Source organism: Terrapene carolina, unplaced genomic scaffold, assembly GCF_002925995.2.
Source record: "Terrapene carolina triunguis isolate 2854851 unplaced genomic scaffold, T_m_triunguis-2.0 Scaffold33674, whole genome shotgun sequence".
NCBI lineage: Eukaryota > Metazoa > Chordata > Testudines > Emydidae > Terrapene > Terrapene triunguis.
The window spans coordinates 8082-32594 of NW_020698025.1; the positions used below are offsets into that span (position 1 = coordinate 8082).

At 41.4% G+C, this 24513-nt stretch overlaps 1 protein-coding gene across 1 annotated transcript; it reads right to left on the reverse strand.

Moving 5' to 3' along the window:
• Nucleotides 1-419: 419 nt before the first annotated feature.
• On the reverse strand, nt 420-23341 carry LOC113409483 (RCC1 and BTB domain-containing protein 1-like; the record flags this gene model as incomplete). The annotated part of the gene is made up of 5 exons (XM_026663448.1): nt 23284-23341; nt 7885-8055; nt 6769-6919; nt 5064-5230; nt 420-578 (listed from the first exon to the last, which is right to left on the reverse strand). Coding segments are annotated over exons 1-5 (699 nt in total), but the record flags the coding sequence as incomplete, so codon positions are not given.
• Between the last annotated feature and the right edge of the window lie 1172 nt (nt 23342-24513).

Here is a 24513-nt window from a genome sequence, read left to right on the forward strand (position 1 = left end):
ATACAAACAGACCAATATTATCTTTTAGAGACTGGAAACTGGTTACTCAACCTTTGAGCCACATCTGGAAGTTATTTCTTATTGCAAAGAAGGCACCTGAATGGTAACTAGGAGGTGGAGACTTAAAATAACTTCTATAAAAAAGTAACCCATTCTGTGAATTTTGTTAAGTGAAAAACCCTGTTAACAGCTTGGACAAGTATGCAATTAACTCTCCCTTAGCAGATACTTCCTACTGTTCATGCTCAAGCTGTGACCGTTGAACCATTATACTAAGGTATTTCTTGTGGACCATAAAATTCCACAGTAGTTACTGATGTATCTTCCGTAACTGAAGTGTTCTCCATGTCAGCATTTCTCATCTCTATTCAGTCATAAGCAGACAACAATGTATTATTAGGTTAGTGGAGAAAGCTTACCTCACCATTGTCTATTACAGCCATAGAGGAGGTCTGACCACAAGCAATACTGACCACCATTTTAGTCTGTAAACAATTTGAGACTTTGCGAGGAGTTGGCTGATTTGCTGTAGATCCAGATCCAACCTGACCACAGTTGTTATAGCCCCATGCATATACCTGCCCATGAAAAGAGAGATACATATCTGAATAGTTTAGAGCTAAAATGTTTAGTTTTGCTACTAGGTTATTCTGAAGAAATAGGACTTGCCCAACCCTAGCTAAATCCAAATCACTGACTTTTTCTTTTAATTTAAATATTATGAGCTAGATCTGGTACTGTATAAACATGGCACTTTTTTCAATTACTTATTTCAAAACAGGAACATCCAAATTTTGTCAAAAGTAAGGGACATATTTCCAGTATAAAAGATAAAGGTGGCAGTAGGACATATACAACTTTGTGGGCTGAATTTGAACACACCCCTTCCAATATATTTCAAGACAGTTAAGCATAACGGGGAATACAGTGAAGGATGTCATTTATTTTCCAGCTTTACAGAATTCCCCCCTTCTCACTTTTCTTAGCAGTCTGTTTCAGGTGGATAAGGGTCTAAAAAGTGTCCTCGGGGTTCCTTATTTCCCCCAACCTGCCGTTGGAGCTTGTGAATGGGCAAGTTTTGGTTCACCGTACAAGTTTCAGCAGCTATGACACTTGATAGAAATTGCATGAAGGGAAGTACTGGTTTTGGTAGTTGTTTTGTACAAGAATTTGTTGCTATTGAAAATGTCACAAATTAAGAAAGCAAGATGTTGTCTGGGTTCATAAAATCCTAAAAGATCTTGAAATATATACTCTCTCAGGAGACTTTTTCCCCTCCTCTAAAGTTTCTAATATATGTATGTTATTTCATATTTGGTTATCTAGTCCATCCCCAGAGGCAAATGTAGGAATATTTCCTACAGTTTACTATCCAGTGTTTTGTCCTGCTTTAAATTTACCCTTATGGAAAAGATGTTACCCGACATGCTGCTGACTGCAACTGCAAGACCAAGGTTGCCTTTGCATAAATTCAACATATCCTTTTTGGTGCTAATTGAGCGCTTTACTTTAATATCTATTGATAGACGATAAATGGAGAAAAAAACTTTATGCAAAAGCACCAGCCACACACATTATAACATTACCACCATGAAAAAAAATAAAAAGCATGAGGTTCTTTGTCCATAACTATATTGCATCCTTTGCTTTTATTAACTATTCTAATTCATCTAAAACTAAACACCCACTGAATATATGGAGGGTGTGGGGGTGTATTTCAAGGTACAGTAGAACCTCAGAGTTACAAACACCTCGGGAATGGAGGTTGTTCGTAACTCTGAAACATTTGTAACTCTGAACAAAACATTATGGTTCTTTCTAAAATTTACAACTGAACTTTGACTCAATACAGCTTTGAAACTTTACTATGCAAAAGAAAAATGCTGCCTTTAACCATCTTAATTTAATTGGATAGAAAATTGGCTAGATTGTCGGGCTCAACGGGTAGTGATCAACGGCTCGATGTCTAGTTGGCAGCTGGTATTGAGCGGAGTGCCCAAACATCTTTATTAATGATCTGGATGATGGGATAGATTGCACCCTCAGAAAGTTGGCTGACAACACTAAGCTGGGGGGAGAGGTAGGTACGCTGGAGAGTAGGGATAGGGTCCAGAGTGACCGAGACAAATTGGAGGATTGGGCCAAAAGAAATCTGATGAGGTTCAACAAGGACAAGTGCAGAGTCCTGCATTTAGGACTGAAGAATCCCATGCACTGCTACAGGCTGGGGACCGACCGGCTAAGCAGCAGTTCTGCAGAAAAGGACCTGGGGGTTACAGTGGATGAGAAGCTGGATATGAGTCAGCAGTGTGCCCTTGTTGCCAAGAAGGCTAACGGCATATTGGGCTGCTTTAGTAGGAGCACTGCCAGCAGATTGAGGGAAGTGATTATTCCCCTCTATTTGGCACTGGTGAGGTCACATCTGGAGTATTGCATCCACTTTTGGGCCCCCCACTACAGAAAGGATGGGGACAAATTGAAGAAGAAAGTCCAGCGGAGGGCAACTAAAATGATCAGGGGGCTGGGGCACATGACTTACAAGGAGAGGCTGAGGGAACTGGGCTTGTTTAGTCTGCAGAAGAAAAGAGTGAGGGAGGATTTGATAGCAGCCTTCAACTACCTGAAGGGAGGGTTCCAAAGAGGATAGAGCTCGGCTGTTCTCAGTGGTGGCAGATGACAGAATAAGGAGCAATAGTCTCAAATTGCAGTGGGGGAGGTCTAGGTTGGATATTAGGAAACACTATTTCACTAGGAGGGTGGTGAAGCACTGGAATGGGTTCCCTAGGGAGGTGGTGGAATCTCCATCCTTAGAGGTTTTTAAGGCCTGGCTTGACAAAGCCCTGGCAGGGATGATTTAGTTGGTGTTGGTCCTGCTTTGAGCAGGGGGTTGGACTAGATGACCTCCTGAGGTCTCTTCCAACCCTAATCTTCTATGATTCTAATTTAGATGAAACAAGCACAGAAAGTTTCCTTACCTTGTCCAGTCTTTTTGTTTAAACTTTCCTTTTATTTTTCTACTAGTTTATGTTTAACACAGTACTGTATTTGCTTTTTTTTTTTGGGGGGGGGGGGGTCTTTGCTGCTGCCTGATTGCATACTTCCAGTTCCAAATGAGGTGTGTGGTTACCAATCAGTTCACAACTCTGGTGTTCGTAACTCTGAGATTCTACTGTATTAAATGTATCCTTTGTATAACTAACATCCTCTATGTGTTAAGCTATAATGAAGACGTTGTCAAAGAAGATTTACCAGCTTTATTTTTCAGAATGATAATGGAAGAGTGAGCCTCTAAATTTAAAGGTTCCTAGAGGTTAAATTGCAAGTAAACTTAAGCATATTTTCTCTCCTCCTAGCAAACCACCACAGGAATGTGAAATTTAAGCCACTGTTTCGTCATATAAGACAGCCACCTGTGATTACAGCTTCTGCTCTTTAAACCATGAAATGAACTAGCTGCCTCTATTCATCTGTTCAACAGTTCTCCCCATTTGGCAATTGCTGATGGTTTGTTTGCCCTTCACCTACCTTTATCTACTCTAGAGCTCATCATTTAATGCCACAAGAACAGTGTCACGTGACACTTCAAAGACCTTCTGAAATTCCAGAGATTAAAGTCATTTACTTTTGCAGCCAATTCTTTCTGTAAATATTATTCCATAACACATTCCCTTATGTTTTGTACAATCAGGGTTATATATCTTGTAATGACAAAGCCTCAGTCAAACACTAAGAGAATGCATAATAATATAGGTCAAACTAAATGTTTAAATTTCAGGAGGTTAGCACTGTAATTAAGTACAGTTTAAATATACATTATATTCAAAATATGCATTACAGGTCTCATTCTTTGCACCTGTAGAACACTCTTTCTCCTATTTCTCATCTTATCTTGTTTGGACCATATCACTGCTGCCTAACGAGGTGCACTACACTTCCAAATTTCATACCCTATGCAAGGCAAAGAAATGAAAAATCTCAAGATCTTTCCTAAGCACAAGCTCCTCTCAAAAGCAGCACATTATCAGCAAAAAACTAGCTTCTGAATCTACTTTCCCTCCCCCTCATTACAGACATTGATGTGCTACTGTGTGTCATAATGGCAGTAGTATGATTTTGTATTAGAACAGTATATGGAGGTGCTCAGATACTATGGTTTGGGGGCCCAGTACATAGACAGAATTATGCCTATTTTTAATTCCTCATCTTAACTATTTTAAGCTGATTTTAGAATCAAACAATTCAGATGAAGCCTTAAAACAGCATTAGATCAGGCTGATTACTCACAGTCTAAAAATACCATTTTTACGCTCATTAAAAAGGAAACATTGACTAGTCAGCAGTACATAAAGAAATTTGTGATTTACACTTTCCAGGTAACTAGACATGGACAAATCAAGCCTGACTCCACTCATTTCTGCAGGGATATATTTTCTACAACATATGTAGCATAAAGCAGAACTTTGATATAAAACCAACTATGCCCAATCCCTCTCAATGTATGTGAAGGTGGATAGAGCAGAATACTTCCACAATAATGAATAATGCAGCAATCAGATACAGTATTAAAGAGAACCAAAACACTTCCACAGACTGACCCATCCGTGTCAGTGCTAGGACAGCGCACACAGAGGGCAACTTTAAATTTGTATCTTTTGGAAGATTCTACCATTTCTGGTACAATTCTCTATTATACAGATAGGGAATACTAGTGAAAAAACGTCTTTCAAAATTACATTGCTTTTTAGATGCAGTGTTCTTTCCAGTTTCAGACTTATTGATAGGTGTCCAATGCACAAAAAACCCACAAGAATACTCACTGGCCACAATTTTCAAATCGCAGTAGGGAAGAAGAATTAAAATTGGCCTGGAGAATGAACTATCCCTCCCACCCCTAAAGAGAAGGTGCCTTGGGTTTGAAGCACACTGGTAGGACAGCATGGGTAAGGTTACTTTGTACCTGTACTGTGGATAGAAAGGACTTCAGTCTCCAAAGCTATCAATCTGATTCCTTTCAGGAACTCCAAGTTTATTGAAAAAGTTAAATAAGAAAATATAAGACTTACGTCTCCATCAGATGATAGGGCCATAGAATGATGAGAGCCACAAGCTACTTCAATCACCCTCTTAATTAGCAGGTTGGTACAGACTTGAATAGGAGTAATGCCCTGATTGGTTGTTCCATTCCCAAGCTGGCTGTATCCATTATGTCCCCAAGCATAAACTTCACCATCTGCACAAAATATGCATTTTTATGATACCACCCCCACCAATTCCAAACTAATTGAGATGTTAATTGATTCAAACACTGTATTATCTTTAACTTCTATAAAAGCATAAGTACAGAGCTATAAGTGAAAGTGAGAGTAGAATAACTAAGTGGTGAGACTAGTGTAGTAATTGTTCTACAGTTTATTCTTTGTACAGTTTTTAGCCTTCCTTCTCAAGTCTAACTATTCATAACTATACCATAGCATGAGCTCTGGGTTATTTGAGAGAGATAAATGGTGGCACATGAATATAATGGAGGACATTAACAAATGGTTTCACTAACCTTATTGCAGAATTAAAATGCTCCCCCCCCCCCCCCCGCACCCAACTATAATTGGCAGTAAATATCATTAACTATTTAAAACTGATGTCAGCTGTCAGATCAGACAAAAGCTATTTTCCCCAAACCAAACCAGCTTTCTATATGAATTCACTATTCTATAAGGGAAGCCATATAGGAAGCAACTTTGAGTGGACATTTCCTGAACTCCATTTAGTTTCCTTCCCTTCCTTGGACTCAGCATTCTTCAACCTTGAGAATTTCTCAAGCAACCTCTCTGCTCTTCTCTGACTTTCTGCCTTCCCCAGACTTCCTTTAAACAGATTCTATCTTGCCTCTTGTCAATTCAAGGCAAAGAAGGCTTTGTCCAGTGAGTCCATATTAACTAATTTTGATGTTAATTATTTTTTAATATCCCCTCCCCAGGAAAAAAAACTGAGCAAGGTGTTTCAATGTGCTCATAATCCAACATTAAATAAAGGAACCAGGCAAACAATTTAGAGGAGAAAGTGAGCAGTCTGTCATTTTATTCATAATATTTCAGAAGCTTGACGCCACATGCTACAAGCACATAAGAATAGACTATGACAAATTTAACTCAAAACAACTATTTAAAAACAAAGAAAAGTTTAATGTTAGGGTCTGAAGCCATTAAGTCCAGACCCTTTTAACCAGCACTGCCTCGCTAGTCAGCCAATGAACTTTACAACTTCATGTTGGAGTCTGGTTTCCAATTTTATGTTCAAAAAGTAAAATGCATTCATTCCCTTGCCACTGTTTACTACCCACCCAGTGTTGAGAAATAACCTGCGTTCTTCCTTTTGTAAAAGTTGGTTGGTTAGAAGGCCACTAAACTAGAACATACTATTTGATTCTGATGGCCATCAGGTTTGGAAAATGTTATCTGATCATTAAGTTCTGATAGTTGGTAATTCACATAGTTCCTCCATCCCAGAGGAAAGACTAAGCATGTTACCATCATGGTATGCTTTGGGCCAGTTCCTCAGCTAGTGTAAAGTGACTTCAGCAAAGCTATGACCTATGTAAATTGAGAGATCTGGCCTTTGAACTTTGTTGACCCAGGATCAGAATTTCCAGAAGAGCAACACAAACCCAGCACATTGGCCAAGTAGCAATCTACCAACATATCTCCACTTCCATTCTTGGTTAACCCTGATAGAATATGTAACTGATTATTTCACATACTAAATGTTTTCTACCTTCAGTGCTAAGTATAACATGTGGTCCACTTCCATAACTGAGATTGTTAATCTTCTTTCCACATAAGGCTTCTAATTTCTTTGGTACTATTGTGCTTTGATTATCTCCAGTCCCCAAACAATTACTACAGTTTAGTCCAAACACAAACACCTGGGGGGAAAAAAAAAACAGTTTGCATTTTAAACTATTTAGATTCATATTTATGGAGAGGGAGATAGACAGAAATATAGATATATAGGGTGAAAACTGGCCCTAGTGAAGTGAATGGGAGTTTTGCCATCAACTTCAATGGGGCAAAGAATTCATCCATGGAACTTTATTGCTGGTTCAAAGGGTTCTACAACTAGTTCTAGATTAAAAATTTAGATTTTTGTTTAATACACACAGAAGGAAGGTTTACGAATCCTAATGGAAATAATTCTACTGAAATCATAGGTCTTTAAAAGTTTATGGAAGTGTTTTTATTGTGTGTTTTGTACGCTTTAAAGGCAGGCATCCAAATATCTCCTCCTTTTGGGTGCCGAGGCTTATTTAGGGCAATGCACTACTTCTCTTTCCATAAAAAAGCTGTGACAATTCTATTTTGATTCAGAAAAAAGTTACTTAAATTTAAACGGATACCTCTAAAGGGGGCATATCCTGGACTGGAGATTCATTTTTATTACAGCTGCTATCCTTTATATCACTATTGGGTATAATAAGTTCTAACATTTGTCATAATAATTGTCTGGTTATATTTAAATATGTGCTAGTGTAAGAGATACAAGAAGTGAAACTGACCAGTCTAGTTCAGTTGTCCAAGTGAAATGAAATGTAAAGAGACTCCGTTTATGTAGCAAGTTTTTATTTTTTCATCTCTACTAATCTATGACATTAATAGTAATGAAAATAATTTTTGTTAAGAGTGTTTTATTGTGAATCCTTTTACTCTCTTCCCAGTTATGTCCTGATGCAAGATTTCAAATATTTGCAATTCATTCCCACCACATTCACTCACAGACTGGGACACAGTTTCATGCATAGTGTCTTTTGTAGGCTGCTTATTTACAGGCATTCAAAGGGGTTAGAATTACATCCCAAAACAGATCAGGTATTTCATTTCCTTATACACTTACCTCATCATTATGGGTTATGTATATAGCTTCATTGGCCGATGTGCCAAATACACATGCTTTCCGAATAGATGCTATTTCTTGAGGTGAAAGCAAGGTAAATATTGGCCACTTTCCTACATCCACCATGACTATGTTGGGTTTCATATAATTCCTATAAGTAAGTTGACATTTCTGCGGTAATAAGGAAAAAAAAAACACTGTTAAAAAGGCTTATTTTTTGTTTTCAACAAAAGGCACAAGATATTCTTCTTTAGAAAAGAAAAGCACTTAAAACTTAACTACAGGGACATTAGTCTCTCTGATGAATGAATATTCTATTCCTATACAAGATGTGTAATCATACACCATACCAAGGAAGAACAAAAATAGCTAGTCCTAGACAGGATATTAGAGAAATGTCATTAAAAACAAGTATCTGCTGGGCTACTTTGAATTAATAGCTACTGAAAAAAAACGGATAAAGACACTGTTCTACTTGAAAAAAAATCCATTTGTTAATAAATATGCAACCTGTTACCTAGCAAATGTTGCCTTTCAGTGGCAGTAGATTTCTGAGCTATATTTTGGATCTTATTTTCTTTTGTATTACATTCAATTCTCTTGTAAATGTGAAACCGTATTCCAAGCCTATATTCCATTTAAATAAAGACAAGCAGATCTTAAAGCAGAGGTGGGCAAACTAGGGCCCGTGGGACCGTCCTGCCTGGCCCTTGAGCTCCGGGCTGGGGAGGCTAGCCCCCTCCCCCGCAGCCTCAGCTCGCTTGCCACCAGCACTCTGGGTTGCGGGGCTGCGAGTTCCTGCCGGGCAGCATGGTGGTGTGGCTGGCTCCAGCCGGGCGGCGCAGCTACCAGTCCTGCTTCTCTGAGAGGCATGGTAAAGGGGCGGGGGGGTTGGATAAGGGCCAGTGGGTTCCGGGGGGCCATCAGGGGACAGGGGGCAGTTGGATGGGGGTGGGGTCCTGGGGGGGCAGTTTGGGGGGAGGGATCCGGGGGGGGGGGGGCAGGGGACAAGGAGCAGGGGGGGGTTTGGGGGGGGCAGGCGGGGGGGGGGAAAGTGGGGGGGGGGTGGGGGCCAGGCTGTTTCGGGAGGCACAGCCTTCCCTACCCGGCCCTCCATACAGTTTCGGAACGCCGATGTGGCCCTCAGGCCAAAAAGTTTGCCCATCCCGGACTTAAAATAAAATATCTATCTGTCTCCTCCAACTAGTGTGCAATCCCAGTTTGATTTTGGACAGTGTGAAATCCCAATATATGTAAGTAGCACATGATGCCAGCTTGTTAGGGTTTTTTGTTAAAGTATTGGGAATGTCCAGGGGGCAGGGGCTGATTTAAAACTTTCCTTGTGGACAAAAATAACTATTTTTGAGCATGAGAGAATTATAGCACAAAACCATGATCTGTTTGCTTCAGATTACTTAATGAAAACTGTTGGCGAACTCAGTGCAGAGCAACTAGTCATTATTGGTTAATTTGGAAACACTTTGGATTGTGTTAGAACATTGGAAGATGAGCAAAAGATAAAAGTATCATCAAATCTGCCAGAGAAACAATATCACTGTATAATTTACAAATTTCTGCCATCCTCATCACCTCTAGCTTGCGCATGGAAACTGAATGGATTCAAGGAGGAGATAAAAAGACACAAAAAAAGAGCAACTATGTAAGATTTTTTAGGCCTGACACAAGAAAAGTCATGTTAGTACTGATGCTCCAAAGATATTCTTCTGTTAGTACTTGTCCACATTTATGTGATAGGCTGGTACTTCATTGGCATGGATCTGTGCTCTCACCAGAGCATTCCATAAAATGACAACACTATGGTATGCATTGGTCATGTATGACCCAGGAACCTCTTAGTGCCAACTAGAAAGGGACATAGAGGGGTGCCTAGATGTTACAGGGACCTCCTGGGTCCGGAATATACATTCTAAACATATATGGGTGTTGTTAAGGAGTTACATACATATGTGTGTGTGTGCGCGCACACACACATACACACACACACCCCCACACACAATTAATGATGTTAAGGTCTGTATTTAGGAACTGATCACCAGCAAAGATGAAATACAGGTTCTGTCAGAAGAGAAATTGTTATCTAGCGGTCTGAACTATACAGTGCTTAATTTACATGTAAACAAAGGGCCTCTTCTCACCAGTCTAAACTGAATGCTAATGAAGGATTCTGAAAAATTCAAAAGACAAAAGTAACAGGAGGAAGCAAGCAGCGGGAGAGCCGGGGAGACAACCCTATTCTGACCTGCACACCAAAGGGCTGCTCTAGTGATTTGGGGGACAAAGAAGACACCCTAGCAGCTTTCCCTATGGAAGCAAATGGACAATGAGTTTGCTTCATGAAAGAGGGATCTCAACCACACTTGGCTGAAAACACTGGAAAGAACCTTGGATGAGACCAGCTTCTTTAAACAAGATGTTAATCTGTTAGTTATGTTTAGTCTCAAGAAAGCGTTTTATGATTTTGTTTGATATGTAACCATTTATTTCCAATATTCTTATTCACTTGAATGTCAGTTCTTTAACAATAAACATAGATGTATTTATAGTGAAAAAGATTAAGTGTTTAGCAAGGTATAAGTAGTAAGGTGGTGTTTACTGTTCCTTTGGGAACAGCAGGCCTGGTAATTTTGAGTGCTCAGTGGATAAGGGGCTGGGCACTACAGGGAATGCTCAGAAGACTCAGGGATTGATGTATGCCTATAACTACCCTGTACAGAGGCAGCAAGGCCTGAAGAGGTCTGGAAGGCAGTGGTTGCATTGCCAGAGGCTGGTGATTTCAAGGAGCTGACCCACAGAAGGAACAGACAACACTTCCTCACACTATGGGCAGATGGTGGGGAGGTGCCTCACGACCCTGGGTACAGTCACGTAGAAATAATATACTGTTAACATAATATCTATTATATCTAAAAGACTATGTTAAAAGATAGTTAAAGTTGCAGAGTCAAGCACTCAGTTAAGAAGTGCAACCTATATCCTGTCCCATTCAGCTCCTATCCAACCCCCTCCAGCTCCTCCCTTTCTCCCTCCCTCGCTTTCTGGCTCCTACAACCTCCCACCCTGCGACCCCACTTTCTCCCGTCCCTCCCATTTCTCATCCATCTGAATTCAAGACAGGCTTCTCCCCCTCCCGCCCATGATTCCTGGGCACCAGAAGTAGAAGCAATGAGAGCAGGGAAGAGAATCCCCCTACTCCCAGTTCCTGATACCATAGTGTTTCAGGACACCAAGAGGAAGGGTGACCAGACAACAAGTGTGAAAAATCAGGACAGGGGTGGGGGCGCAATAGGAGCCTATATAAGAAAAAGACCCAAAAATCGGGACTGTCCCTATAAAATCGGGACATCTGGTCACCATACCAAGAGGAGCAATTGCATGAAAAGTCCTGCTCAGTCCCTGCAGCCCTTAGCAGGAGCATGCTTAGTGCATAAAGAATCTTCAGAAAACTTAGCTTCCAAACTCTTACAAGTCTGAGTTTTTTCAAAAATGTATAACTTGGCCAAGTTTTGACCATTTTCCACACAGAATAAATGAAGGTTAGTTACTTGCAACTATAGTTCTTGGTGATTGACTCTGCATATTCACCTGCACATCTACCAATGTGATATATCCCATCATGTGCCAGCAATGCCCCTCTGCCATGTACATTGGCCAAACCGGACAGTCTCTATGCAAAGAATTAATGGACACAAATCTGACATCGGGAATCATAATACTCAAAAACCAGTGGGAGAACACTTTAACCTGTCTGGTCATTCAATGACAGACCTGCGGGTGGCTATTTTACAACAGAAAAACTTCAAAAACAGACTCCAACGAGAGACTGCTGAGCTGGAATTGATATGCAAAATAGATACAATCAATTTAGGATTGAATAAGGACTGGGAATGGCTGAGCCATTACAAACACTGAATCTATCTCCCCTTGTAAGTATTCTCACACTTCTTATCAAACTGTCTGTACTGGGCTATCTTGATTATCACTTCAAAAGTTTTTTTCCCCACTTACTTAATTGGCCTCTCAGAGTTGGTAAGACAACTCCCACCTGTTCATGCTCTCTGTATGTGTGTATATATATATCTCCTCAATATATGTTTCACTCTATATGCATCCGAAGAAGTGGGCTGTAGCCCACGAAAGCTTATGCTCTAAAATTTGTTACAAGTACTCCTGTTCTTTTTGCGGATACAGTCTAACATGGCTGCTACTCTGAAATCTGCATATTCGCACTCTTGGAATGCTCACATACCCTTCTCCCCACTTCCCTAAACATTCTAGCCCATTCTGAGGGCATGGCTGTCAAAGGGGCTTGGTGACACAAGCAGCTCAGTTTCTTCCACCCCTATTACAGAATCCAGTGATAACCTTAATTGGGACTCCACAGAAGAAGGGAAGGTGGGCAGGGAGTGGAAATATGTAGAGTCCATCTCTAAGAACTACAGTTACAAGGAACCTTCATTTTCTTCAAGAGTCCTCTGAATTTTCCCACTCTTGGGATAGTTTGGCAAGGAGTACGTAAAAGGTGGATGTAGGAACACTGAGTACTAATTAAACAACAACTGAAGTATCATTTTGCCAAACTGTGCATCAGATCTGGCTGCCAAATCTAAAAAGGCACACTGTTTAGAGAAAGTGTGACTTGAACTCCATATTTACATATTTCAATAATGGGAACATGTCTACCACATGCTACAGTTGCAGCAACTGCACTGGCAGAATGAACTCTAAGAACTGCAGGAGGAGAGACTATCTGACCCACTGATGGGGAAAGGGCAGAGACAGCTTGACTCTTGACCAACATATGATATAAACAATGTAGCAGAGGACCTAAAGTCTTTAGTTCTGTTCCGATCAGAAAGCATTCTCTGTATCTAAAGAATGTAATTTAGATTTGCCTTTACGTGCCCATGGTTTGGGAAAGAATACTGGTAAATTTATACACGGATTTACATCAAAGTCTTAAGTTACCCCAGATTCCTTCCTGAGGTGAGGTATCGGATATCTATTTAGAAGTATCTGATCCAAGAGGCTGGACCGGCAACATTTCTTGTAACAGAAGAGCCTGAAGTCTTGCCTAGCTATGTGGGCCTGAGGAGAGCCCCAAATAGCACAATATGAACAAGAATGCCTTTCTCCTAGGCATTTCAGCACTGAACATGCACATCGGATGCTGCGAAGACAGCCAGGCATGACAAACACCCTTTAAAACAGTGTTTCTTGATCTTGAAATCTGCCATGGTATTGTGTAAGTAACTTACTTTAAACTGAAAGTTAATCTAAACCTATTTCTAAAGCTAGCTTACCCTAAAACTATTAACTACTAACTAATCTAAGAATGGAAAGATTTTATATCCCTGAAATCTGGAGAGGTCTGTGTACATTCACTGTTGCAGTTGGAAGGAAGTGAGACAGCCACCAGCGCCATGCTCCCTTTTATAGCCACACCCTCAGAATGTGTTAGAGCAGGGGTCAGCAACCTTTCAGAAGTGGTGTGCCGAGTCTTCATTTATTCACTCTAATTTAAGGTTTTGCGTGCCAGTAATACATTTTAACATTTTTAGAAGGTCTCTTTCTATAAGTCTATATTATATAACAACTATTGTTGTATGTAAAGTAAACAAGGTTTTTAAAATGTTGAAGAAACTTCTTTTAAAATTAAATTAAAATGTAGATTTTATCAGTTTAGTGCGGTGGTTCTTAACCTGCGGTGCGAGATGCCCTTTCTGGGGGTGCGAGACATGCGAGATTTTTTTTGAAAGTAAATCATCGAAAACACAAATTAAGCACAGGTATGTAAGTACAACTACTTTGTTTCATCAAACATATGTATTTATTAACATAATACATTTAACAATTACTGTAATATACAAAGTTTTTAAGTTTTCCAGTTTTTAAGCTAATTGTAGTGTAATTTTTGATAAGGGCTAAAGAACATGCGGGGGTGGGATCCTGGGAGGGATAGGGGTGGGGGGTCCAGGGAGGGGGCGGTCAGGAAACAAGGAGCAAGGGGGGTTGGATGTGTCATGAGGGGGCGGGCTGTTTCCTTCCCTACCTGGGTGTACTGTATTAAAATTTCTCCCTTTAGGAATGTGCTACTTACGGTGTACTACTTACGACTGCCAGTCCCGGTGCTCCGCAAGTAGCACATTCCTACGGGGAGAAATTTAATATGCTACACCGGTAGACAGAACCCCAGACTGGTGGTGGGTCCCGGCCGCCGGTCCCGCTCAGCCAGCTGCCGGACTGGGGTTCCGTTCACCCAGGCCAGCAGCGGGCTGAGCAGGGGCAGCGTCTGGGACCCCGGCCAGCGTGCCAGTAAAAATCGTCTCGCGTGCCGCAGGTTGCCAACCCGTGTTAGAATATTCAGGGAAGGGGAGGGGTTTGTGAACATTCTAACCCGTACTACAACCAGAACACTGCACTGTCCAAGCTGCATGGGTCAGTGCATCTCAAGGGTGTAAATACGTACAGGACACTTGAAGAAAAGGCACCTCCCATGACACCACACAATCTCACTGCCAAATTTTGTGTGTCTACTCCAACGCAAAGAAGTGCTAGAGCTTCTCAATGAAACTGTTGTAAGCATTTTTTCCAATATTACGGAGAGATACCTTGTTTGCTCAACTCATACTTAGAAATGAATTAACTGCTCAAACTGAAATTTTTCAAAAATTCAATGAACAGTTAAAGTTTGCAAGAGTTACAAGCAACTGAAATCAAGTTCTTATAATGTCAAGTATCAGGCAACCTTAACTATAGCTGGTGCTACAAGCTCAGCCTACAATAAAACATGAGATTACGTTTAAAAAAAAAATATCACACTAAATCAGACTGCGTAGCTGCACTCTGTTAAATGCAGTATTGTTGATAACTGAGAGCTGCACAATTGTGAAACTTTTGTGATGGACTATAACCAACTAGAGCTCTGATCCAGGAAGTCACTCTGAGTGAGCAGACCCCCGTATCTGTATGGTACCTCAATGAAGTCAACAGAAGACTATATGGACACAGGGTCTGCCTGTGCAGAGTAACACATCAACGACCGACTCCAACTCAGGAAGACTATTCTCCTAATCAGGAGCCAGAGTGACAGAAGTTGATGGTACTCAGAATTAAATTTATGTGGTTGTAAAATGGGGAATACACTTGCCTCTGCCACATGGGGAATGAGGAGTTAAATGTTCAAAACACTAAACAATGAAGTGCTATATAAGTAATTTTTAGCTCTTTCACGTGAGATTAACACTATAAGCTAAGTCATGTAAATTATTTGGACTGGCTGCTTATGACATTAGCACATGGTCAAGTACCAAAATACAAATCTGGAAAGTTTATTCTGGATATTGCAAAATCTCACACTTGGGTGTTTTTCTTGAAGCCCCACATTCAATTATTACATGAGAATGTAAGCTATTACATGAGAATCTCAGCTTTTTAAGATGAAAGTTTCTAGCCCGCACAGTTGTGCAGAAAAGCCTGAAAATGAGACCCAAGACTAAATGCTTGAAAAACAAATAAAGAACCCCTTTTTTTAATGTCATGATTGGTTGGGGCCAGACACGATATCTGAATGCTCAGAGTCGACTACACTATTGTACTTCATTCTGTGTTTACAGTTATCTTAGGCAAACTCTTCTTATCAGAGCTAGTTTACCACAAAAACTCAAAAAATCCTCAAGATCTGGAAAGGAAAGATTACATTAATTTAGATGCAAGAGAAAAGTCCCAAATGTAAGAGCCTGCTTTGTCCACAAAGGACCTTTTGTAGGCTCAAAATGGAAGAATGAATGAAAAGGAGATGCATATCAGTAGTTCAGTAGTTAGGAATGCAAGTGTCATCTACCACCCTGACCAGACAGTTTATAGAACTTTTAAAAACATAAGATCCACTCTGCCACTGAAGCACTGTGTGACCTTGGGCTTGTCACTTCAAATCTGTGAGACTTTGCTTCCCCTTTGTCTACTTAGCTTGAGAGACAGTCCTCACCTCAAAGAATTTATGCTATGTTACTACAGTCTTTAGCACAATGTGGCACCAAACTTAGGTCAGACCTCTAGATGTTAGTGTAATACAAATAATGAAGACTTTCATAGAAGTGTATGAATATTGGTAGGATTACTCTCCATTAGTCTGCAGTGAAAATATTTCACACATTTTCCTCCCCACACACAGTTAACTTAGATTGTTAAAACTGATGCAGCTATTGTGGCTTACATTGCTTTTCATTTCTATCTCCAATAAAAAACACTTGAGCAATATAATTAAAGAGCATTAACTCCAAAAGATTAGAAAGCCTACAATGGGTGAGGAAGCAAAGAATCACCAAACAGAGGAACTCTAGTGAACCAAAGGCCACATTTATGATACAGAATTTTACCAACAAGTTCTCCATTGATGATACTATCAGTTCAGCTGCAGGAGCTAGTTTGCCGCGGATGGTAGCTTCTGGCATTCTTACCTTACCTATAGGGAGGGCTGTCATCAATGCAGCTGAACCAGTGGAAATGTTTTGGTGGAATTCTTTAATGCAGACAAGTCCTAAATAAGTAGCCATCCTAGGTAAATTGTGACACTAAACTGCAGAGCAATGCACGTGACAAGTTTCAACACTCAGTTACTGCAAATTGTTTTTATTATTGTTTAAGGTAAAAAAAAAAGCTATGAAACCATGACAACCTTATCCCTAAATCTTTGACAAGATATTGAAAGGCTATAAAATCATGAGTATTCATGTACACGTTTTAAAGGGATATCTCCAACATCAGGTAAAAAAAGAAAAGTGACTAATAATGCAACCACCACCTAAAATTATAAAAGAGCAAAAAAGTTGTGTGTTTATTTTATTTGTTTACTTTGTGACCTACTTTCAGGATAGGCAGTTCCTCCTTTTGTGTTCCTGGATCTTCACACAGTAACAGGAATAAACACATTTAGCAGTTTTCCGACCTTTTTTAAAAAGGCAGAAGTTGGCAGACCTCTCAGCAGCAAATTTAGTACCTGAAACTACTTTTAATTCATTTTTTAAAGTTGACAACAGCAAAGATTTTTCAAAAATAGTAGCCTAAAGTTGGGCTCCCAAATTCATACTAAGGCACCTACTTCATTTTCAAGAGCGCTGAGCATCCAAGAGGAGGCTGCTACATACTCAGCACTCTTGAAAAATAACCTAGGTGCCCACATATGGATTTAGGAGCCTAACTTTAGGCCACTATATTTGAAATCTGTGACTTAGGTTTCAAGTGTATATAGCGGGGTGGCCAACCTGAGCCTGAGAAGGAGCCAGAATTTACCATTGTACATTGCCAAAAAGCCACAGTAATACGTTAGCAGCGCCCCTCCCCCCCGCAATCAGCTGTTTCACATGCGCAGGAGACTTTGTGGGAGAGGGGGTGGAGTAAGGGCATGGCAGGCTGGGGGGAAGGGGCAGGGGCCTGGGGCAGAGCACGGGGTTGAGCAGTGAGCACCCCCCAGCACATTGGAAAGTTAGCATCTGTAGCTCCAGCCCCAGAGTCAAGGAGCCGCATATTAACCTCTGAAGAGCCACATGCGGCTCCAGAGCCGCAGATTGGCCACCCCTGGTATATAGTCTCTATATAGTTATTACTCATTCCACAAAAGCTTGTTTACAAAGTCCTTTCAAAACTAAACACCAGAAAGACCTACACATTATTGTAATTTATACAGCTAAACAATGAGCTTGCATTTAGACTCTCAATCAGTAACAATTATCTATTGGAAGCTAGTTAGTTGCCAAGATCTAAAAACCCCCACAATGGTTTACCAACTTTGACAAATCTTTAACCTAGACTGCACACACAGCACCATACTTACAATCACACCATTTCTTATAAACCATCACCTTGACTTTGAACACCACCTACTTTGATTTATACTGAATTCCTCTAGCATTGCAGTTCAACATCCTGTTTACTCTATGTGAAGAGAGCAAAGGTCTATTCAGAGGATAATGTCTCTCTTAGACCTCTCCGGCTGGAGAGGATATGCTATTTGTATTTGCTCCCAACTAAAGAATCAGCTCCTGCTAGATACAAAGTGGCAACAAAACAACTACATACAGGACTTTTACACCAGTGGTTTTCAAACTGCGGGTCATGACTGGGTCGCGGCGGCTCTGGTGAGTACCGCCGATCGGGCCGTTAAAAGTCCTGTTGGCGATGCTGCCCAGCTAAGGCAGGCTAGTCCCTACCTGTTCTGACACCGCGCTGCGCCCCGGAAGCAGCCAGCAGCAGATCCGGCTCCTAGGTGGAGGGAGGGGGAGGGCCACGGGGTTCCGCACACTGCCCCTACCCCGAGCACCAGCTCCGCACTCCCATTGGCCGCTGGGGGTGGTGGTGTTTGCAGTCAAGAGCTGCGAGGAGCCGCTTACGCACCTCCACCTAGGAGCCGGACCTGCTGCTGGCCGTTTCCGGGGCGCAGCGCGGTCTGCAGTGCCAGGACAAGCAGGAAGCCTGCCTTAGAACCCAAACTGCACCACTGACCAGGAGCCACTCAAGTTAAGCCCGCGCCCCAATCCCCTGCCCCAGCCCTGAGCCCCCCCACAAACCTGGAGCCCCTTCCTGCACCTCCAGCCGAGAGCCCTGACCACCTCCCGCACCCCAACCCCAGAACCCCCTCCCACACCCTGAACCCCTCATTCCTGGCCCCACCCAGCAGCCCTCACCCCAGCCCTCTGCCCCAGCCCTGAGCCCCTCCCACACCCCAACCCCCATCCCCAATTCCGTTGGGTTGTGGGCATCAACAATTTTCTTCAACTGGGTCTTCAGAAAAAAAGTTTGAAAACCACTGTTTTACACTACAAGTGCTTTAGGACTGATAGACAAAAAGGTTAGTTCAGCAACATGCTTTGGGAGAGGAACATGTTGAACTCGTTATCTCAGAGGATTTTGAGTCAGGAATGCTGGGTTCACTGGTGTTATTCAGGAGGTCAGACTAGATCATCATAACAGAGCCTTCTGGCCTTAATCTATTAGGATTTCCTCCTATATGCACAAATTTGGCAATCATGTATATTCCATGGACAAGTCATTAGGAAAGCTTTTTTTTTTTTTTTTTTAAAATCTTTCTTCAGTAAATGTGTTACTACCTTTAAATGTATTTGAGTTATGAGGCTCACAGCAACAAACATAATTTCAACCCAGAACATGTTGCTTTCTGTGAAATGGTGGTCTATGAAAGTATGCCTAAACTGCAAAAAACAAAAACTCAAGGCAGCAAGTCTCTAAACCCGGGTCAACTAACTCAAGCTCACACTACCCGGCTAAAAACAGCAGTGTAAATGTTTGGGCTGGGGATGGGCTCTGAAACCCAGTGGGGAAGTGGGGGGGGGGGAGGAGAGGAAATGAGGGTCTCAGAGCTCAGGCTCCAGCCCAAGCCCAAATGTCTACACTGCTATTTTAAGCCCAGTAGCACGAGCTCCGGTTGGCTGATCCGGACACAGAGACTTATTTCCACAGGTCTTTTTCTGCAGTGTAAATATACACTTAGAATTCCTAGCAATTCATGGCTGACCTCTGAGTTTACTTGGCATATTTGCAGACTAACTACCCACATGATTCAAGAGATAGACTCTTGTGCACACTCTATTTGGCACACAGAAGTAAAAAGACTGGAGGTGAACACTATAAAAATACAGACAAGCTTGAGCAATACAAGACCTGGAACCTACTTAAAGATGTGAAGTGCTATGGAAAAGAGATTACAAACAGATTTGTCAAGGAATGAAATTAAAGCTAAGCCCGCCCACGGCCGTCCTTACCCATATGCAAACTATGCAGCTGTGCAGGGCATCAGGAAATTTGGGGCACCAAATTGCCCCAAATTTCCTGGTGCCCTACACAGCTGTGCGCTGCTCCAGCGGCCAGCCCAATCCCCCGGCCGGCTAAGCTAGCCAGGAAAGCTGCCCCCGCCCCTGCTCCACCTCTTCCCCAAAGCCCCCATGCCAAAGCCTCCGCCCCTGCTCCGCCCCCACCCCTTCCCACCCCACTCTGCCCCAGTCCTGCCCCCACTCCACCCCTTCCCCTGAGCTACGTCCCGGGGGACTGCAGCAGGGGTTGGGCACGCCCTGCACTCACCAAGCAGCAAGAAGTGGAGCGACCCGGCCCCAACCCGCTCCACCGGCTCGTGCTGGGGGTGGTGGTTCCCCCTTGCCCCCCAAGCCTGCTCTTGCCCCCCCACAGACCTTGGGCACAGCCCCACCCCTCGGCCCCCTGCGGAGGCCTGGGGATGCCCCCCCCATGGAGGCCTGGGACCAGCCCCCCCCACGTGGGGGGGGAAAAGAGGGGTGCATAGGGCACCACAATGTCTAGGGATGGCCCTGAGTCTGTCTATTATTTTCAAGAGTAGAAGGAATCTCTTGAGATCAACTTTTTACACAGTAATAGCTAAGAAAGGTATCTGAGCTCAGTGAAACTTCAGATTCACCTTGCATGCCCAGGATTGATTGTCCATTGTTTTGTCAGTACACCTCTTAGCAGCCTTTATATTCTAAGGGTATGTCCAGACTACCCGCCGTATCGGCGGGGAGCGATCGATTTATCGGGGATCGATATATCGCATCTCGTTAAGACGCGATATATCGATCCCCGAACGCGCTCCCCGTCGACTCTGGAACTCCACCGGAGCGAGCGGCGGTAGCAGAGTCGACGGGGGAGCTGCGGCCATCGATCCCACACCATGAGGACGGGAGATAAGTCGGAATAAGATATGTCGACTTCAGCTACGGTATTCCCATAGCTGAAGTTGCGTATCTTACATCGACCACACCCCCCCAGTGTAGACCAGGCCTAAGGCTATCTCTAAACTACAAGCACGACAGCAGCACAGCTGCAGCTATGAGGGAAGGGTTTTTTCCCCGCGGATATAATTAATCCACCTTTCCAAGAGGCAGTAGCTGGTTGAACAGAAGAATTCTTCTGTTGACCTAGCTGCGTCTACACTGGGGGTTAGGTTGACCTAACTATGGCGCTCATGGGGTGAAATTTTTCTCCTAATTTTTAAGTGCAGACTAAGCCTTTGTCTAGCTCCTTGCTCCTATACTTAGTATTTTTACAAGTAACCACTTTATTTACCATCTAATGGTGTTACCACCTATATGATCAAAATATTTTAAAGAACAGCGACATTGTTTTTTTTTTTTTTATTAACTGTACTACTCCTAACATTAACTGTAAATTTGGAAGTCTCATTTTAAAACCCTTATTTTAGAGTGAAATCTATTAACATCGATATTTCTTTTCTGGCTACTGTAGCAATTAACTGAAGACACCAGTGTGACTAATATGCACTCTCAGGAGGACTAAAAATTCATTGGTCATTAAGATAGGCAATTATGGTTAATAGCACTTTTACTATATGTTGGAAACAGTGTCCTAAAATGGACTCCTTATGTATCCCACTTGACCATATCAAACAAGAAAGATACCATACATTACTCAACAAGGAGTCCGGTGGCACCTTAAAGAGTAACAGATTTATTTGAGCATAAGCTTTTGTGGATTAAAAAAACAAAGAACAAAAAAAACAAACAAAACTGGTTCCCTTTTCTCTCTTGATCTTCAGGTTAGTTTTCTATTCCACATCATATAATCTGATTTTACCCACTGATCTCTGACATGGGATCTTGTCAAATACTTGAAAGAAAAAAAAAATCTAGCTCTATTATAGTCACTGTATTTCTCATCCATAGTGGTAGTATTTAACAAGAACTCCAGCAGGTTATTCAAATACGACTTCCCTCTACCTGAAGCCATGGTGGCTACTCTAAAGCTGTGATTGTCCAAGGCTTACCATTATACTACTTAAAATAGTTTCAAAAATTCTTTTTTCCACCCATCACAAATGAGTCTTTTGCCTATAATTTTCTAGTTTCTTTCTTGACCTTTTGCTATAATGAAATTGTGTTTACCAATTCACAATACTCAAATCTCTCTGAAATGTAGTGACCAATGAAAAATTCACAGATGTCCTAGTTAACCACTTTCTGCCTGCTAGGTGCTACGAGAGTACAGTATTCTTTATTATGGTGGGTTTCCCACCCCCACTGCAGTGGTTAGCTATTGCCAGTAGATGGTGTAGTTTGCTACAGTATTTTGTTATGAATTGGCATTTTTTACATTAATATCAGGGGCTCTTTTTGTTTTTGATTAAGTCTAAATTAATCAAACATCCTTTGAAGCTCATTATTTCACAATATCTGACCTACTGCGTTGTCAGCTTTAAGAGCATCCAACTGTTTTAGAATCTGCTAGTTGTACACTACAAGTTCTTCTGTTGTCGAAGGAAAATTAATTCCCAACCTGATCATAGGTCCATCCTTTTCCTCTCTAAAGATAGTAGAAAACTTCCATACAGGGGAATAAAAACTTGTTTTGGAAAGATGTTTGCTTTGATAACAGGTGTAACTATAAGCTATGTCCCACTTAGTTTCTGAATTCTCTGACAGTGGGTGAAGCAAACCTTCCAGGAACTATACAATTTGCAATATATTATTTTTGTCCCACCCCTCACCATGTTCTAAATATAACCTCAGATTCTCTGCAAGGCTCTCTGTGCAAATCATTTATTATTTTTGCAGGAACAGTCCAGAGGAAACTACACAGCGATGAAAGCGTAGGAATGAATGTTCATCCTTCAGAATCTATTCATATTATGACAAACTGTGGAACAGGATAACACTACCTTATTTGGTTATCTTTTCCAGGTCCACTTTCATCAGAAAGGTAACATTTGATTATTTATTTGCATTGTAGTAACCCCTAGAGGCCTCAGCCCATTGTGCTAAACACTATACAAACATAACAAAGACAGTCCTTGCCTTGAGGAGCTTATATTTCTAAGTATAAGAAGACAAAACCGGTGAAAACAGACGGCAGGATTTGAAGGCATCATGGCAGAGGTCAGTTTTAAGGAGGATCTAGGAAGATTCTGAACTTCATCCGTGTATCAGATTCAGCATCCCTGAAGTGCACATTTTAAAAATTATTATACCAAAATACACCTCTACCCCGATATAACGCGACCCGATATAACACGAATTCTGATATAACGCGGTAAAGCAGTGCTCCGGAGGGGCGGGGCTGCGCACTCCGGCAGATCAAAGCAAGTTCAATATAACGCGGTTTCACCTATAACGTGGTAAGATTTTTTGGCTCCCAAGGACAGCGTTATATCGAGGTAGAGGTGTATTCCTGGAAAAATAGCACATGAAAATACTAACTTGTTCATTTCTAGGCCCTCTCAAAAGATCAAATTGATGGCAAGCAATGATAATTCAGAGCAATGTCGTCCAGATTCCAAATATCTATTTTCATTCCTGTTATCTGATCCACTGACAAACAATTTAAAATAAGAGTGTACAGGACCTGCAATGCTTTGTGTTCCACTATGACAGAACTAGCCAGCAGAGGGAGCATAAATCCATTAACCCCATTCCCAGGGCTGTGATGACATCTTTGAAATGATCCAATGTACTAGTGCTCAAACAAGGACAAAAACAAAGAGCCATATTAATTTCAGCTTCACTGAAACAGAAAAAAATGAACAAGAGTGTTTATCAAACAAAAAGAGGAGACTGGTGGGTAATAAAGCTGAACTTTTACACATCGTACTGAAAATAAAAAAATTAAAAAACATCAAAAAAGCTAAATCCAGCATCTTTAACATGGGGGGGGGGGAGAGGGGAAGATCCAGATTTGTACAGATTGAACTGCTCATGAATTCCCCTCATTAGTTTGCTTTTCACAGCAACATTTTGCAAGCTGATTGTCACGGATGTGGAGAAGGATCATTTAGGATTCCCTCTCCATCCCCTTACAAAGTCAATAAAAGGAAATATTTACAAAATGCTTTCAACTGATTTTTTTAAAATTATTCCTAACATTATTTTAGAATCCAGATTAATTAAATTATGCTTAAAAGGACACAATCAACTTAAACACACTTCTGCATGAAAATGGTGTACTTACTATCGTTACAAGTAACACCCAAGCAGACAAACTGAACAAGCTTAGAGAAAAATATTTCTATTCTTAAAACGTATTTACTTTGAGCATTTGCTAGCGTATTGTTGGGTATAGCCACTTCCACTGTTTCCCTCAGTTGCACCCCAATCCTGCAACAGTTGATCCTACAGGCAAAGCTCTGCATCTGCAGAGAAAAATTTGCAGGATCAGAATTTTAGTCAGTTTCCTCTAGATGTATAGGTCTTTCATAAATTAACAGGGGAAAGAAACATTTTAAAAAACCAGAACAAAATCAAAACAGGAAAATCTGGTTGTAAAACCATAAGAGTTGGCAGGGGGACTCAAGAGCAAGTGCAGTAACTGAAACTTTTAACGAATTTTTTAAAAGAATTAAGTTTCAAGGTAATATTTTTAGGGATGCACCAACAAACATGTGAAAATTCAAGCTTAAAGAGTGTCAGTGTCACGTTTGGCATTTCTTACTTTTGCAATTTTATAATAGCAACATAAACGCAAAGAAACAGCAATAAGAACACAAAGATTGCCATTAGACATTTGAATCAGATATTTTTTTTAAAGGGTTCAATTTCTCCTATACCACTAATTTATACTCTTTCCAAGTGTACATGT